The sequence below is a fragment of the Netta rufina genome (assembly GCF_964035555.1).
Source record: "Netta rufina genome assembly, chromosome: 1".
Lineage (NCBI taxonomy): Eukaryota > Metazoa > Chordata > Aves > Anseriformes > Anatidae > Netta > Netta rufina.
Genome location: NC_140123.1, coordinates 119148196 through 119166067, shown reverse-complemented (window position 1 = coordinate 119166067; position 17872 = coordinate 119148196). Strand labels below are relative to the sequence as shown.

At 41.1% G+C, this 17872-nt stretch overlaps 3 protein-coding genes across 6 annotated transcripts in view; 2 read left to right on the top strand and 1 right to left on the bottom strand.

The window, feature by feature from the left end:
• Positions 1–712: 712 nt before the first annotated feature.
• On the top strand, positions 713–7445 carry CCDC181 (coiled-coil domain containing 181). Of its 2 annotated transcripts, none has more exons than XM_084285916.1 (6): positions 713–842; positions 1914–2074; positions 2628–3602; positions 5619–5765; positions 6392–6546; positions 7120–7445. In XM_084285916.1, the coding sequence occupies exons 2-6, from the start codon at positions 1937–1939 to the stop codon at positions 7280–7282; spliced, it is 1578 nt and encodes a 525-aa protein (XP_084142042.1). In that variant the 5' UTR covers positions 713–842; positions 1914–1936; the 3' UTR covers positions 7283–7445. The 2 variants fall into 2 exon arrangements, with proteins under 2 accessions (XP_084142042.1, XP_084142041.1); XM_084285915.1 differs by having other exon boundaries at positions 809–885.
• Positions 7446–8077: 632 nt separating this feature from the next.
• Positions 8078–15434, bottom strand: BLZF1 (basic leucine zipper nuclear factor 1). Of its 3 annotated transcripts, none has more exons than XM_084300439.1 (7): positions 15356–15434; positions 14567–14623; positions 13098–13537; positions 12210–12409; positions 11126–11254; positions 10312–10531; positions 8078–9492 (listed from the first exon to the last, which is right to left on the bottom strand). In XM_084300439.1, the coding sequence occupies exons 2-7, from the start codon at positions 14583–14585 to the stop codon at positions 9307–9309; spliced, it is 1194 nt and encodes a 397-aa protein (XP_084156565.1). In that variant the 5' UTR covers positions 14586–14623; positions 15356–15434; the 3' UTR covers positions 8078–9306. The 3 variants fall into 3 exon arrangements, with proteins under 3 accessions (XP_084156565.1, XP_084156567.1, XP_084156566.1); XM_084300441.1 differs by lacking the exon at positions 15356–15434 and adding an exon at positions 14841–15093; XM_084300440.1 differs by lacking the exon at positions 15356–15434 and adding an exon at positions 14710–14796.
• The window catches only part of NME7 (NME/NM23 family member 7), a 93616-nt gene continuing 91141 nt past the window's right edge, over positions 15398–17872 (top strand). The window contains exon 1 of the mRNA XM_084300465.1: positions 15398–15469. Within this exon, the coding sequence (XP_084156591.1) occupies positions 15467–15469 (3 nt within the window). The 5' untranslated portion in view covers positions 15398–15466. The remainder of the gene's footprint in view (positions 15470–17872) is intronic.

The window sequence follows — 17872 nt, the reverse complement described above, 5'->3', positions numbered from 1 at the left end:
GTGATGTGCGCCATGTTGAGGATGAGGTGATGGGCAGGCACCATATTGGTGCTGCCAGCCAAGACACCTCCCTCCCCTCTGCCCACAGCCATCGTGCTGCTGCAGCCTTGTGGCGGCAGGAGGCCTGAGGGGGGCCATCCCCCTGGATGCCATGCTGGGAGGTACAGCGCCATGCTGCACGTGCCACAAAGGCGGGTGCCATTGCCAATCCAGCCAGCATGGAGGTTGTTTCAGTCAGTGCCTGCACCCACAACATGCAGCCCTGCTGCTGCGCCTGCTGGCTCCTCCAGCCCAGAACGTCATTTATTCGGGGTTGTATTTTTTATTATTTTTTTTTAAATTTTTATAATTTGTTTATTTTTTTAATTTTTATTATTTATTTTTTATTATTTTTTAATTTATTTTTAATTTTTATTTTATTATTTTTTTTCACTACATTTCGAAGTTCAGTGAGAACGCTGTGTGATCTGAGAGTGACGTGATGCAGCAGGTCAAGCTCCCTGCAGGCGCAGCGCTATTTTTACTGACAAAAGCTCCGATTTTGACACCGGCAGCTCCCCCCTCTGACCCTGCTTCTCGCCAGCAGCGGGGGCCAGGAACCAAAAATAAATAAATATATAAATAAATAAAAAACGCCATGGCGACGGGGCGGTGCCACACGGACTTTGGGCCTCGGGGGCCGCCGTCGGCGGGGAGTGGGGCCCGTGCTGCTGCCATGGCGACGGCGCCGGGCGGTGCGGAGCTGGGGGGGGCGGCTCATGGCGGCCGGGGCGGGCGGTGTCTTGGTGAGGCGGAGCTGGGGTGTGGAGGGGCTGCGAGGCTCTGCAGGAGCCAGGCACCGGGTACATTGCCCCTTCCGCCCTAAAAATGGAAAATAGGTGGCAGGTGTGCCTTGAGAGGACAAGGGGTGACGGCTTTAAGCTCAGAGAGGGGAGATTTAGGTTAGATATTAGGAAGAAATTCTTGTCGTGAGGGTGGTGAGGCACTGGCACAGGCTGCCCGGAGCAGCTGTGGGTGCCCCATCCCTGGAGGTGCTCAAGGCCAGGCTGGATGGGGCTTCGTTGTCATATTCTATTGACCAAAATGCAGTTCCAGCAAAAAGAGGAGCTTTTGTAAAGTTTGCATACAAGCAAGTTTGCAATAAAAATATCCAGCTTTACTATTATTCTTCTCTTGTAGCTAAATCTTGACTAAATTTTGAGGTCTAAAAGAGCAATGCTTGTCAACTGTGGTACATAGGGTTTTAAGAGACAGAGCTGGTGTTTGTGTGAGTAAATATCTGAGAACTCAAAGATGCTCACCAGAATTTAAAACCTTGAAGGAATTTAATCAGTAGCTTCTGGATGGAAGAGTTTTTACAAAACACTACGAAATGCTTACAGGTTGGGAAGTCCAGATGCGGCCCTTACTGTCTGGAAAGGCAGGAAAGAGCTGTTCCAGGGCCATTTGGGGTCAGAGCTAATTCTTACATCCCGTGTTGTGTTGCCATCTGCTATGCTGTGCTCATGTAATGGTGTACTGTAAATGATGCAGGTTTATCCTGTGAGAGACAGCAGCAACTCCAGCAGACATCAGTGGGTACAAAGAGAAAAGATTGTTTGCCAGATCCCATCCTTACAGTGGCTTACCCTCAGTTTTGTCATGAATTTGACTATAGCCAACCTGATTGACTGGTTACTGAGTATATTTTGTTTTGTTTTGACTTAGATCTTGCCCTGCTAGCCAGAGCTGGAAAGGCCAAAACCATTCATGTTCAAGGCCATTAATGCTGCTTAGTTCTGAGGTGCTGTGGCACTATCTGACGTGGTTGTGTTGATTCTGCTCCCAAGTTTGATGTGGGTGCCATGGGAGATATCAACATTCTGTGCTCGTGTGTCACTGGAGTTTTAAAACATTTTTTCCTTCTTTTGTAGTATTACTCTAAGGCATCACCAAAATGAGTGAAAATGATGACCAAGGTGATCCGGCAAATATGGGTGATATAACAGAAAGTGGAGAATATGAGGATGACTTTGAAAAAGACCTTGAATGGCTAATTAATGAAGAGGAAAAAGAAAACCTCGGTGAAATAGAGGTATTTGTTAAATTAATTACTAGTTTTCTTAGTTAGAAGGATGAAAGAGTAATATGAAAGCACAAAGGCACAAAAATCAGTGTGGCTTGAGATGTGTAGGTACGTTTGCTGAATTTTGAGAAGGAATATTATTTGGAACTATAGTGAAAAATATTTCAATGAACTGATTAGTTTGCTTATAATTGTCTTACAACAAAAAGTTCAATGTTCATTGAAAATAATATGTTCAGTACAAAGTACTTCTGCTTTCAGTGCAGGCTCCTTCAAGTATTTGTGCAACACATTGTTCTCTTTTCGTATTGTCGCTGATTGCTTTACTGCTCCAGCCATGGTTGGTTAAACTTTGTATAGATGTTAACATGGAGAAACTGTAGCAGAGATGTTAGCACCAAAAAAAGCTATTTGTTAAGACACTCTCTATCTGACAGCCTGTTTAAAAAAAATAGTGTAGTTAGTACTGCTTTCCTCTCCTGCTGTTCCTTTTCTGTTTCCCTGATACTGTTCTTTGTTGGGAGAACGGTTTGAGATAAATAGTTGATTTTTATTTTTTCAGAGTCCTGAAAGAAATGAAGGACATATCAAAGGAAAAAATGTTAAAGTTGTGGAGACCTTTGAGGAAGACAGTGAGGAAATGGAAGAAAATCCAGATCAGCTTTCAGAAGCTGGTATAGATGTGAAAGTGAAACCCCGCAATGAAGAAAGTTTGGTATCTGGGTCTGACATGAAACAGGGGGATCATCTGTCTGATACAGATAGTGAGTGCTCTATCCAGGAATCCAAGCTAGAAAACCAGCAGCAACTGGATGAGGAAGAGGACGAAGAAATAAAGCGTTACATCTTGGAAAAGATTGAAGAAGCCAACAAGCTGCTGGAGAATCAAGCTCCTGTGGATGAGAATAGAGAACGGAAGTTAAAATTTAAGGATACATTGGTGGATCTTGAAGTTCCTCCTCCAGAAGATGCTGAAGTTTGTAAAACAGACTTTGCAAGAGAAGATGATGTCTCAAATAGGCTATCTCGGTTGCATATTTCTAATGAAATGGGACAGGAAAGCTCATTGTTTTCACCACATGCTGGCAAGAATGAGGAGCAGAAGGATGGTAAAATCCTGGTAGAAAAAGATGGGAAGTTTGAACTTCTAAGTTTACGTGATATTGAAAGCCAGGGATTTTTGCCCCCAATAAGTGTTTCTTTCACTGATATTGAAACTCAACGTACATCTCCAAAATCATACCCCAGTTCTTCTGGTGCTGTCTCTCGAATGAAGGAAGTACCTCCCGTAAGACCAGGTGTACATTCTTTGTCTCCTGCTGGCGAAGAGTGTGTGTATTTCCCTAAGCCCCCATCTAACCCTAAGTATCGTCCAAACTCTGCTATCAATGCTGCAAGAGGTCTGGGAAAACGGAAAACTCCGCCAAGAGCACAATCTGCAAATGTGCCCGTGAGAAGTTCCACTTACTGTCTTTCTCCCAGACAAAAAGAACTGCGGAAGCAGCTAGAACAAAGGAAGGAAAAAATGAGGAAAGAGGTAAAGATACAGAGGCAATGAACAGATCACAGTGACCATCACGAAGGCCACATGATCAGGGCATTTACTCAGTAATAATAATAGTAATTCTCTGGAGTTTGTACAGAATCTCTCAAAACTCCTTTCCTTTCCTTTTATTTTTTATTAAGAAACAAAACAAAACAAAAAGCAAACAAACAAAAAACAATACAAAGAGACACCAAAACCATGGAGTGGTATAGGACCATCCCTTGCTCAAAGCAGAAATTAAGTATTTATTTAATACATCCTTTATAAATAAGCCTTTTTTTTTTTCTTTATTGTACTTACAGCTTTTGCTTATTGACTCCCTGTAAATTCCATTACAGGTCCACTCTTTGCTGGAACATTGTACACAGTATCACATATACATTGCAGTGTGGTCTGTGGAGAAAACTAGCATTAACCACAATAATGCAGGTGCATGTGTGGGTGTTGATGAAGTATGTAAAAGGCAATTATCAAATGGGAGAGTGTTTAGTCATAAAGTAAGATTTTACACAGGAGGGTGGCTGTGAGATCTATGAACAAAGCAGTATGTGTGTTTGAAATGGAAGGAAGACTTCAAAATGGGCATGCATTTTTGTTACTGGTCAAAAATGAGTCCAGAGGAGAGCTGCAAAGATGATCTTTAAGGTCTTTTCCAACCCAAACCATTCTGTGATAATAGTGATCGCGTCAGGAAGCTATGCATATTCATTCAGGACAGGATAGACGGTTTGGATTCTAACCAAACTGTTCACACTTCTCTAGGGTTCTAGTCAGGTGCTTTAAATGTAAGGTCATGGTCTGAATAAAAAGAACGTGTTTTTCTGTGCCGTGATGTTCTAAGCAAGCTGGAAATAGTTCTGGCCTGTTTTGTGTGAAAAGTTTGCTGATGGCAGTGATGAGGGGCATGAAACATGGAGAATTACTGATGTGCTATATTTGTACACACAAGTTTAGATCTCTTGACAGCATTCTTTGCACATTTAAAACAATTAGTGTGGTGGAGGCAACCTTCTGTTACTAGGCTAATGTAGTCTGCACTACTTCATTGGCTAATTCCTGAAGAAGGTAAGAATGTAGTACTGTATTTCTTCATCTGTGAAGGTGAACTAACACTGTGGATTTCACAGGCACGAAACGTTTCTTGACTTTATTTGAATCCATCTGCCTCATTTTGGTGCTTGGGTTGTTTTATTTTTTTTCATTTCAGTAGAGTGGAAATTGTAAGTTTGTAGGATGCTGTCTGCAAGTTGTGTGTGAGTGGGAGGAATATCATCTATTTGCAGGAAGAGTAGATTTTGGAAATGAATGGGGATTACAGCTTTTGTCAGAGAATTAAAACCTGATAAACTGTCCTCCTCAGTTTTCTGAAGCATTGTTTGAAACCATTTCTGCTATTTATAGATACTTGTTAGCTAAAATGTGATTAATAATTACAAGAAGTGTTTTCAATTTTGTAAAAATCATTTTTTTAAATATTTTTTTAAACTTGAGAAAACTGTTAAGCTATTAATAATCCTGTGAATAAATGCATTTCAACTTCATGTCCAAAAAAAAAACTCCATTAATACAGTAGTGCCAGCAGTCCGTGAGCAGTTAACTATCCTTTAGGGTTTAATGGTCTATCAAGCCTGAGGGTTTATTTAATATTTAAAATGCATCAATTAGCTCTGATTGGCTTCAAATCAGTTTAATTGGGCAGATGTCATTTTGTTATGGGCAGATGACCTGTAGCTACTGAAATGCCCATGAGTTGGGATGTATCATGGAAATGGAGGTAATCACAAAAAACAGGTAAATGCAACATGCGCTGGGGAAGTGCTCAGACTAATTTCTTCCTAAAAACAGTACCAGCTTGCTGCAGTCTGAGTATTCCTGTTCCATCAGTATTTTTGTGTCAGATATAATTCAAATGGCTCATTTATTACCCACTTTGACAATGAAGCCTTTGCAGATTAAGACAGTTATCTTAATGAGCAAGATTTTTATTCACTCTTAATCTCATACAAGGAAGAAGAAAGGAAAAAAGAACAAGAAGAACAGAAGAGAAGGGAGAATGAGATGGTATTTCGAGCCTGGTTACAGAAGAAGAAAGAACAAGTGCAAGAAGAAAAACGAATTCGTCGTGCAAAGGAGCTGGAAAACTTGAACAGCAAAGTAAGATCATCATAATGTGAGACTGGGAGTTATACTGCTCTGGTTAGATAGGAAAACTGAATTCTAAGCCCCTCTTCTTAGCGAAGTTTATGAACATTCATAGTGATAGGAAATGTTTTTGTCATATTGTTTCAATGAAGAGCTAGATTGACTTGCATGTTCAGGATGGTTCTGCCTGCCAGGCTGGCTTATGCCGTACAAGCTCTACGCGTGACCTTCATAGCTATAAAATCACAGGAGGTACAGGAATGCCCTTTTTTAGCAGGTGAATGACTTCACTGAGCCCAGCAGTGAACAAGCCAGAAAACCCTTTGAAGTATATTCATTACCATCAGAACTTGCTGGCCAGCAGTTAATGCATGTGACGTGACCAACCATGATGATTCAGATACTCTGAAGTTCCTCTGTCTTGCAGCAAGGGGCTTGAAAAACTAAATTTAGTATTTTTTTTTTTAAACATACTGCTATGTATTCAATGACAGATTAGCATATGGTTGTTTGCCTATAAAATACATTTCCCTAATGTGGATGGAAATGCCAGTGGAGTTGAAAAATTATAATAAAATGATTAATATAAAGGTCATTTGATGATAAGCCTCATGTATATATGTCTTTTATTTAAATAGGACAGGAGTAGGAATCCAGAAGAAGCCTTCAAGTTATGGCTTAAAAAGAAGCACCAAGAACACATGAAGGAAAAACAGATAGAAATTTTGAGACGGCAGGCAGAGGGAATTGCCTTTTTCCCAAGAACAGAGGAATGCAACAGAGCTTTCAAAGAGTGAGTAGAAACATTCCTTGGGAAGCCATTTTGAAATTTTTGTAGTGTTATCAACTTAGGCTGTCATTTTATAGTACATCTTGAATGCCGAAGTCTTTTTTTGAGCGAATATGCCCTCATTAGTTTATACTATAGAAAAAACACATCAGTTCTTTGATGTTTGTTCATTGCTGTGAAATTAGTTGTCACAGCCTGAGCTGAACTAGGGCATTGCTTCTGCTGAAAAAGAGAGATCCTTTTCCCCTAGCCCTTTATGCCTGTTTTAAAGCAGTCATGTGCCAATTTAGTCTATTAAACGGGCAGAAAGTTTATCTGGTAAAGTGATTTTTTTTTCTTGAGTCTGCAAGTTGAATCAGCTCAACAAAAGGGGGTACGGAATGTGGATGCAGAACCAGGAGTGCTGGGATAGAAAAGTAGTACCTCTCGTGTTTGGGACTGATGGGCTTTTAGTTGGCCCTAACATCTGTATCCTGAAGCACCAGGTGACTCTAGTTACTCGCGGTCCAGCCTCCTTTGAATGGATGAAATAAAGATTTCAGTTGTTACCTGTCAGTACTGTTTCTCTCTCCACAGATGGCTAAAAAGAAAGAGAGAAGAAAAACGAGCAGAAGAACTGGCTGCTAAAGAGCGAGCGAGGCAGCTTAGATTAGAAGCCAGAAGAGCAAAACAGATGCAGAACATCCACTGCATTAGTTCAGAGCCTAAATCCTTTCGCTTCAGAGACCATTACTGTTGAAAATTTAGAGGTAACTACAGAGTTCTTGGGGGCAACCCTCTTAATTTTTATGGCTCTTTACAGCTACTGACTTTGTGGTGTTTTTAAAGCTTTCAAGTGAGTTTAACAATTCCCTTCATTGACAATGGTTTTGCTATTTATTCGTAATGAATTCTGTTGAAAAGCCTGCTTTTATGTACAACTCAGGGATCTTCTTGGTTTGACCAAATCTAAATGAGAGCGAGATCTGTTTGCGAGGGTGGCAAATACATACTCCCCTTTCAAAGGCACTTTATTACTGAACTCCACCATGAATTCCCGGATGCAGGCTATATGTAAAATGGTGAATTTTTGCTGGATTAATATTGCTGTTTGCTGCTTGTGATGATGCCTGTACAACTTGTTGTGTTGTTGGAAAATGCTATTTCTTGAATCTTTGAGTTACTGCTTTCTACTGGTTTGTGGACCAGCTGTCCTGGCTAGGCCAGAGGACACTTATTTCAGAGAAAGTGGTGACTAAAGGTTTACACATATGTGAACTCGCATCATTTTTTCAGAAACTTATTTCTTTGAGCCAGACATATTCAGTAGTTTTATACACCATGAAATTAAAGATAATGTGAATTATGATCTTTACCACTATCAAGGAAGCTGGATTCCTTGTCTAAATGTCCATGTTTGCTAAACTTATTGAAATAAACTATGTCACCCTTGATGCTGTGTACTCTTGATACAAGAGAATATGCTGAGGTGACTGATGAAATCAAAGGAAGGCAGGGTCAAAGATACAGCTGTATTAAATCCAAAACTGTAACGTTAAAGTAAGCAAAGAAAGTTTATTGTAGTTTTCTTCATGCAACCCAAAGCATGGCCAGAAACAGTAGGAATTTGTAACTTATATACTCTGAGCATGGTATGAGATTTAAAGAAAAACTGGGGGAAGGCAGCCATTGTAGAAACCCTTTCTCCTAACTAGACAACTACATATGATAAATATGGGAGAGAAAACAGATCAAAATGTGTATTTGCGTCCTCCTAAATTTCCTCTACATGTGCAACTCAAATTTGAATAGGCTTCTTTGGATTCAGCAGATCATCTGCTGGACTATCTCTTTGAACCAACATCAAGAAAATAAAATCATAAAAGTAAAAATACTTTTTTTTATTAGTACTTGTGCAAACTTAGTGCTTACTATCAGCCTCCTGTAACATCCAGGAAGACTTTGGGCAAGGACTGAGTTCTTAATGCTAGGTCAGGTTTCAGCACTGTGTACTAAAGGAGCTACATCAGACTTTCTTTGCTGAGGTTCAGCTACCTAACAGCTTGGCTCTGGAAGCTGAAATAGATGGAAAAGGCATCGTTTTATCACCCCTCTCCCTTCCCCCATTTTCTAGAATCCATTTAAAGCCAGGTCCTTTTTATATATTATAGATAGAGCTCATCCAAGCTCTTTTTCCCTTCTCCATATGAGGAGGGCAGCAATACTGCATATGCTCTTTCAGAGCTTACAGCTGTAAAGCCTCATTGCACACACTCCTTTATATTACTAAATTTAAAAGGCTGAACATAGACTTGAGGACAGTTCCTCACTTTGAATAATATTAAAAAAACATGGAGCTGACTGTATTCCATTGTCTTTGATTTTTATATTATTATTTTACCATATAATACTTCATTTACTTTGGTATAGCTTATGCTTTTGTCTCCCTCTAACGAGAGATTCATTAAGATTTGTTAATGAGACTGTAAACCTCAACTAATCAAGGGGATCTCTATGTTCTACAACTTGGACCAGCATAACATTTTGGTCTTGCCTTTGTAGAAGGAAATAAGTAGCTTTTCAGACTGAAAAACAGTAGAAGTATTTCACAGGCTAAGGAAGTCCTGTCAGTCCCTGACTTCAAGTGGCAGAGAAGCAGAAAGTGCAGGATTTCCAATTTTAAATGCGCCCCTATGGAAAGAAACAGGAAAAAGGAAGCCTGCTGAACATCAACTAGTGTTATTCTTCAGAAAGAGTGCATGTGCAGTTGCGTTTGCTGTGTTTTTAAAGGGCTATCAGCTCCCCTTGACAGTGATTGCAACAATTGAAAGTTATATCTTCGTATCTTGTGTAAGGATGAAACCTTCCAATATTCTTCTTTGTGGAAAGGAAGGAAGATGGAGAAGTCTCAGAAAAGGAAGCTTCTGATGATGTTTCTGTACAGGCAGCTGGATCCAGTACACGTAAAACCTAAAGATGGAAAAGCTGAGAATGAAAATGTATCTATTAAGGTTAATAAGAGTTATCGTTCTGTGACAGCTAGGAAGGATTTCTGCTCAAAAGCAGAGTTTTTCAGCTTTATTTTAAATTTAAAACTAAAAAATGGCCATCTATCCAGACTCTCAATATAAAAGCATTAAGTACTGTTTATGAATTAGTAATATCAATCAAAATTCAAGGTATGATTTTGAGAATAACAGAACTCTTGAGCTTAGTTGAGCAAAAATAAGTGAGGCCAATATACATATATAAAAAAAAATAGGTACTGTGAGTCTTCTGCTGCTAAACTTCAACTACTTCCAGACTAGACTGTTAGTCTAGTTTGTTATTTAAACATCAAGCTTTTTTGTAGTGGAACCCTATCTTGGAAGAGATACAGCTTCTCTCTGTGTTTCCTCCCACCTTCAACAATACTATCTTTAGGGCAACAGAGACTACTCCTGAAGTAGTATGATTTATTCCTACCTGAGTTAGATCTCTTCTCCCTATCATTTTTTAAACTTAAGTATTTTCAGTTGGCTTTCTCCTGACACACTAAGTCTAAACAAATTTTGACACAATCATTTGTGGTGCTATGGACAGTAAAAGAAAACAGTACGTATTATATTGTTCTGCTTATTCTTCCAGATTTGTTTTTTAAATATCAAACAGAAAGCTCCATTCAGCATGTTTCCCTTGGGTGTAGCTTTTAAATAAGATATTAAGTAGTTTCCAGAAAGAAAAGTCTTGCTTTATGGCAGCACAACCCAGTGCTGTGATGACAGATGGAGATATGTGAAGGGTTCTTACCCTTTCAGCCATTTTCTCAGCAGGGGTATTGCAAAACTCCACAGCTGTTGAAGTCTTTTTTGGACTGCTAGTTCCAACATTTCCAAGAAGATGTGAGCTTACAGCTTTGGCTAGCTTACAGTTCACAGTTGCTAGCTCTGTTGTAGTGTATGGTTGGGCACTGGGGTAGTATGTCTGCTGTCTCCCCCACTGAAGAGAAACCATCAGCTCCTCCAGCAACCTGCACAGAAAGGAAAAAAATTTGTGTTTTTTTTTTTTTTTTTTTTTAAAAACCATACTGTCAGCAAACAGCACGCTTCAGAGGAATTGTCTCTTCCCAAAACTTACTGCACAAGTCAAAATGTCCACCAAAGAAGGTTTAGTATTTAAACAAGGAAGCAAAGAGGCTATTCTCAACGGCCATGCATCACCAATACAGAATTTTAATACCAGTGAAACTTATTTGATATCTGTCTGGATAAGCGTAAAGAAGTCAATACAGGTAGAAGAATCTGTATGCTTTGGAAGGAGACAGAGGAGACTTGAAGTCAAGACAGTAAGCGATTAAATATAGGAGGTCAGTATCTGAGAGGTATCAGTTCCCCAGCATAAGACCCCTGAGAACTCACACCTCCAGGGAATGCTGCAGTAAGAATTAATGCTACTTCGGCTATTTCAGTTCCAAGATTGAAAAGCAACTATACTATCCATCAGCATGTTGTTGTTGTTAAGTATCACAGGAACAAAGGAAATCTATTTGATTCTTCTCCAGCCCATAATAAACTGAGAGAAATGAAAGCTTGCAGAGAGGTAATCTGGATTAGAAAGATCATACTTTTGTGTCTCAATCATTTCTTGACGGAACTGATCGCGTTCATTCAGCAGATCCTGGATTGCGCTCTGTGCATCCCGCGTTTGACGCTGAAGAATTGCTCTGGTATTGGTTAGCTCATCGGCCATAACCCTGCAGAAGAAATTTCCAATCAGTAATTTAAGTGAGCAGTTTCAAAGTCACCTTAACTCTACGACAGACAGTATTTAATCAGCTCAAACTAAGGATTAAGCTGCTGTTCCTCTTCCTTCCCTGCCACTCAGGGCCTGTATCAACATAATTACTAAGGACATGTAAGATGGCTACGGCTACTTACCATTCACTCTATGACAAAACTGCTAAATACCAGCAACTTAAATGAAGGAGAGTCTTCTATTACAGTCTCTTTGATGCAGTAAGGCTTTTCCACAATATGCATTAAACATCACTAATTAAAATTTAGCGAGTTATACATGGCTACAGTAGAAGATTAAAATCATATGATGCTATTTGCCGATCTGGTAAATCAACTACACCTAGCAAGTTAAAAGTCCAAGGAGATTTTGACATTCAGACCAGTTTAAGATTTGCTCCTGACTCTTGCTACCCATTAGCATACGGTTAGAGAAGTATCAGTAGGGTTCTTAGTAACACGAGTATTTAAAGAAGAGATCTTCCTCCTTTTCCACTTTCTGCTGTTCCCAGTAGATCCCTGAATCGCTGTAAAAGTTTATCAAATCAACTTCTCCACAAATTTATTATTTTATGGGGATTATTTGGGGAAAAAAATAGATGAGTCAAGACAGCTGTCCTGGAAGATATTTTTAAACCCTATACTGGACATGTCTTACTACATTGACAAGAAGTGGAGTTAAGATTTTAGGAGTGTTAGGACCCACTCTACTACCTTTGAAAGGCAGAATTATTTAGACTTACAAGGAGTTTACTTTCTTTATATCTTCGAAGAGACTGAAACTTCATAGTAAGTGTCTTATAGCTGTTGCGGCTCTGCATATATAAGTAAGAACACCCGCAGGCGTTGCAGTGGGTGTGTGAATTAAAAGACTAAAGCAAAATGCTGCTGTAACAGTTCTGTGAGAAGGAATACCTGCTCGCTAGGAATTTGCTTCGCCACACATCGCACTGTATAGACATGCGCTCCAGTTGTTCAGACAACTGAGACATATTCCGGCCCAAGACTTCGTTTTCTAGGATAAGCTGATTTTTCTCACGAGCCATCCGTTCAAAGTGATACTGCAGGTCATCCCCAACAGAAGCAACAAGCAATTTCTTCAGTTCCCGATTCACCTAGAATTAGACCAAACTATCTTATTATTACCAAAAGAAGGTTGAAACACCTTCTGCTTTCTGAATGCAGCACAACTTACTGCAAATACCAAACTGTAAGTTGCCTTCCTCCTTCCAGCATGGGATCTACCCAAAGCAGAGTATATTAAGCCTCACAATACACTTCAGTAAGCCATACATTTTTAAGACTAATACATGTTAACACTTTCTTGCTTAAATTTTAACAGTGTTCAAAGAGGAAGAATGAAAATCTGCTACAAGAAACAAAGAAAGTTTCCGCAGCGTTCAAGTCCTGACTCAGTTAAGATAGCAAAGGAGGAAACAAGACATCCATTTATTACTTTTGAAAGTTACAATCCCCCTTTCTACGGTAACATTTTTTACTTAGCAGTTGGGTTGAGGAGTAAAGACTTTTCTCATGAAAGATACATTTCCCTGCAGCTCTCTAGTGTGTTTCTCCCAGCTTTGCGCCTTTGATACTTTTATCTGCTGACAGAGAAGCCATACTGGAGTCCTCAGTTGCACTTTTACTCCATATCTTAGCTGATAAGTTCAAAAAGAAAACTTTTTGTTTCAAGGCTACAGTGTCACAGCAGTTAGCTTTGATTTTATTCACAAACTGTCTAAATAAACCAGAGCTGCTCATCTGTGTGTGAGGAAAAAAACACACAAACCTTTCATTTCTTACCTCTGTCTGTATACGAAGCTGATTAGAGAGACCTTCTTTATCCTGTAACAACCGCTTTTCTGAATTCTTTAGCTTTTCAAGTGCATTTTTCAACTCTGTCTGTTCTTTCTTGGGATCTACAGTGCCATCCGACTGATGGAACGGATCTCCTTTATGTCCCACTGATTTAGCTACTTTAGCATTTTTAGTTGGAACAACGTGGGTGATAGCTGCTTTGGGGACTAGTATACGCATAGCTTCGATCTCTACTGATTTATCAGCGTGTATTTTCCCTAGCTGCAGAACTCCGGGACTCAGCGAAGAGACTGTCTTTTTCTGTGGGCTGTGGTGGATGACATGGTTCGTAGTGTTGGCTCCAGTGCTTGCTTCCACCGATTCAGCCGTCTGCTCTGTTTCCATGCCATCTCCAGGTCCTCGGATGGGTGACGAGGCATAGTCAACTAAAATTCAGAAAGAGTGGAAGGAGAAGTTTACCACCTTTCATTTTGTTATGGTTTCATTGCAACTCTTCCCTTTATTTACTCTAAAGGTGGAGATTTTCATTTTACACTGCACGTGTAAAACAGTCCTTTACAGCACAAGTTAGGATCTAGGAAGTCATTACTTAAGTGTGTATTGCTCATTAAGACAAAATCATTGATCTGAATTGTATTAATTCTGGGCTGCCATACAAGATTGGGTAGATGCAGACATGAGAAAGAACTACTAAGGAAAAAAAGTCGTGACAATGTTACCTATAGGCTGACAGCAAACTTCACATTTTGGGAGCTTGACAGAATGAGAGCAGGCCTATTTTAAAAGCAACAATAAAAAGCAGCTACTAGCTACATAGCTACTAATGCCATAAGAAGTTTAAGAGGTTTAAAGTACTATCTGCTGTACGTTTTAACTGTGAATGAGTCAGTTTCACTTCATTTCTAATCAATGGCCCCCAGTGCTCCCAGCGAGGCTGCAATCTGGTCTAGATTCCCAAGTAAACATAACAGTCACTGACATTCATTTTACTTAAGTTCACCAAGTTTTCAGCTGAGTTACATATTAAAGTTTCCTCACAATGGGTAAAGGCAGGAAAGTGTCTTACAGCACAGCTACACATGCTGCTGTTACTTCTCAAACTGTGGGCGGTAACACGTGTCTGCATCCTCTATCCAAAATTTCAAAAATACCGCAGTGGTGCCGTTACACTGCCCAATTTTCAAGTTGGTTGAATCAGTACCACCAGGTTGTAAAGACCACAGTAGGACTGACAGACAACTGTAAAAACAAGTGACAGATTTGGTTTTCCATACAAAACTAGATTACGAAAACCCATTGTATTAACTGCCCCATCCAGGCAGCTCTTTGTTTTTCACTGCAGCAATGAGGCCACACAACTGTTTGCTAACAGCTAAATAAAGGGAATAAGCCTTTAGAATTGAGGTTAAAGTACTGGTAACCCAGTCTGCTTAGACATCACGTGAACCACCTACCTTTTTCTAGGGATGTCATTTTCTCTTTAGCACTCAGTTCTTCTTAACTACATGAATCTGAGGAGAGGAAAAGAAGGAAAAAAAAATCTTTAGCGAGATAGCACTGATGGTTAATGTTGGGTTACCCTATTTTCTAGTACAACCTTGAAAGTTCAGTTCAGGCACGCTGATAACGCTCTTTGCCGTGAGCTGGAAGTTGTAAGTAATTTATAAGGGGAAAAAAATAAATAAATAAGCAAGCAGAAAAAAAAAAAAAAAAAAAGAACTCCAGGACCTAGAAGAGCTAAAAGGCCACGCAGCTTCCAGCATTTGCTTCTTCTTTCACTGAACTTGACCTCCCAGCTCTTGCTGCTCGACCTCCACCCCTCAAACTCCCGTGACAGTACCACAGCCCCGCAGCACAGCCTGAGGGGCACGCACAGACAGCCTGAAATCACCAGGGAAAAAAGCCAAATCCGCGCTGTGCTCGGGGCGGACATGAGGGGAGGAAACGACGTCTCCCGGCCGCTCCTCCGCCCGACACGGCGCAGGTGGCGGGGAGCAGGCCCCTGCCAGCTTCCCAGGCCCCGGGCTGCGTTGTGGGGGGTAAAAAAAGGTAAAGAAACAGAAAATGACGGAAAACGAGGAAAGCAGAAGCGCAGCCTCCCCTCCCGAGGCTCCCTCAGCCCCCGCCCCTCCCCCATCTAAGCCAGGGCACGAGACGGTGACGGGCCCGGGTCCCGATCCGAATCCAGCTTCGAATTCGAATTCGAACCCGACCCCAACGGCTGCCCCCCCCGCGGCCGTTACCGTCGGCGGCAGCCCCGCGCCCGGCTCCCCCAGCGCCCGCCTCAGCTTCCGCTTCCGGCCGCGGGGCAGGGCCGCGGTTGCTAGGGAACGGCGGGGGCAGGCGGCAGCGCCATGGTGAGCGCCCGGCTGGGCTGGGATTGGGATGGGATTGGGATTGGGATTAGGATTAGGACTGGGATCGGGGTTAGGGGACTCAGCGGAAGGCCGGCAGCGGGTTTTAGGCGGAAACACGTCTGCCCGCTGGGCGTTGCGGTTCCTCAGGGGGGCGGTGGGGCTGTAGGGTCGCGGTGGGCGCGGTTGGAGGGACCCCAAAGGCCTAACCCCAGCCCCGGCCGTGGCAGGGACACCCCCCCCCATCGGACCGGGCTGCCCAGAGCCCCATCCGGCCCTCACGCAGCTGGGGTCTGTCCCTGCTGCTCCAGCACCCACGCTCGGCATCAGCGCCTGCTGCTTCATCAGGGGCACCACAGCTCGCTTCCACACACAGGGCTTCTGCTGAATCCAGGCTAAATTACGCAAAAAGGCCCTTTTTGTATTTACCCGTGTCAGCAGAAGTCCTGCTTTGAGTTTATGCGGATGCCACCTAGGTACAGAGTGCATATCACAGCTGCTTCACGTTAAATATGATGTGTTTCTAACCTTTGCAGCTGAGGTGACACCAGTTAACCGATCCATTAAAGTGGTGTTGAATCCTACAGCTATCTCTAACGATACTTTCCATAGTGATTTTGTTTAACTTGTTTGGAAAAGCCTTCAATGACAGGGACTTCCTGATGTCCTGACATAGCTCCATTACTTAATGATTTTTATAGTTTCTGTTTATATTTTTTTCCTTATGCATTTGTTATTGCAGCTGATGCCAGTGGTTACTGGTTCTATACATGGCAGGCATAAAGATAACCCATTTTTGTCTGTTACATGCAAAAGAACTTGAAGATTATTACTTCACTATTCTGTCTTTTCACGTTACTCTACACTAAACAGACTTTGTTCTCTTAGTATTTTCCTATTGATCACATGTGTTTAAACTTTGGATTTTTTCTACTGTCTGCAATTTTCTCTAAATGTGGTGTTTAATCTGCATACTGTACGCCAACTGAGGTTTCACTGCCGCTGACCAGCATAAAATTCTTGTTCCTTATGTCTTAGATATTCAGTGGCAAATTAGCCACATTTTTCTCTTCTTTCCTGGCTGCATTCTCCTGTTGAACTGCGATCTTCTGTAACTTTCAGATTTTTCGTGTCTTTTTGCTGTCTGGCTAGTATTTCCCCAGGTATTTGAATTTATTTTCTTGATCATCATTGTAGTAATTGGCCTCTATAGAATTTCAGACCATTTCTCAGCTAATCAAAATCACTTTGAATTCTGCTTCTATTTACCAGGCTGCAGTCTCTCCCAGCCTATTGTGAGCCCAGATTCTGAACGTGCACCTCCTCTGTTTCATTGTCAGTGTAACACTGAAATAAAATATGAAATAAAACCAGATGTGGGACAGGCCATTTCGGGACTCCACCTGAAATCATCTCCCAGTTTGCAAGTGAAGTATTCCTAATTGCTTTTGCATCCAGCAGTCATAACTGCTCTTTTAATTCAGGCTGTGATTTCCTACTCTGCTTGTCAGAATGTGGGATGTCTTGGATTAAAAGGCCTATCAAAGCCAAGTGTGTCACATCAGTGACTTCGTTACTCAATTAGGTCAGTTACTGTGCAACTAGAAACTGGATGTGATAGGATTTGTTGTTGACACGTTAACATTTTCTGCTTTTTATTATCATAATTGTCTTAGATGCTCAACAGTTTTCTGTTTAATAACTCATTCCGTTGTCTTCCAAAGGCAGCAGTGAGGCAGCTGTCCCAGCCTCATCCTCCTGCAGGGCCTGGTGGCCTTGCTCTAGGTGTGCTCAGAAATAAGAGTGTTTTGAGGTTTCTTTGGCTGGTCTTGGTGGTACATCAAGGACCATTTTACATGCTAACATGGGTATGTCTAACTTCTTCAAGCTGTTCTTTCTCTCCCCGTTTGGCAGCTCTGTCCCCTGATTAAAACCAAATGTGTTACTTCTTTGGTCATAAGCTGCTTAATTGCTTTGGTAAGTGCTGAAGTAAGAAGTGTATTTCAGTTTCCTCTTCATTATATATTGTATGTTCTCTTTCCCTGTAGTGTAATGGGCTGCTCTTTTGATTTTCTCTGACATTTCATGTGTTACAGAAAGAGATAAGTTACCAAACTTTTGGGCAGTGACTTTATACACCTGATCCATCTCAAACATTTTCAAAACATCTTTTCTTAGACACCATGAATTAAAAAATGAACGACTCCTTCCAAGGAATTCAAGTGTTGTTCTACAAGCCAGGTTTTAACCTCAGGAACCTAATTATGTTCTGAAAGCAAGGACTATTCTGGTGGAAAGCTTGGTAGGCCCATAGTACTGTGTTACTTAAAACTAATGTAATCATAATTCATAATTTATTCTACTGACTGTAACACGTATATCTACTCAGAAAAAAAAAAAGAAAAA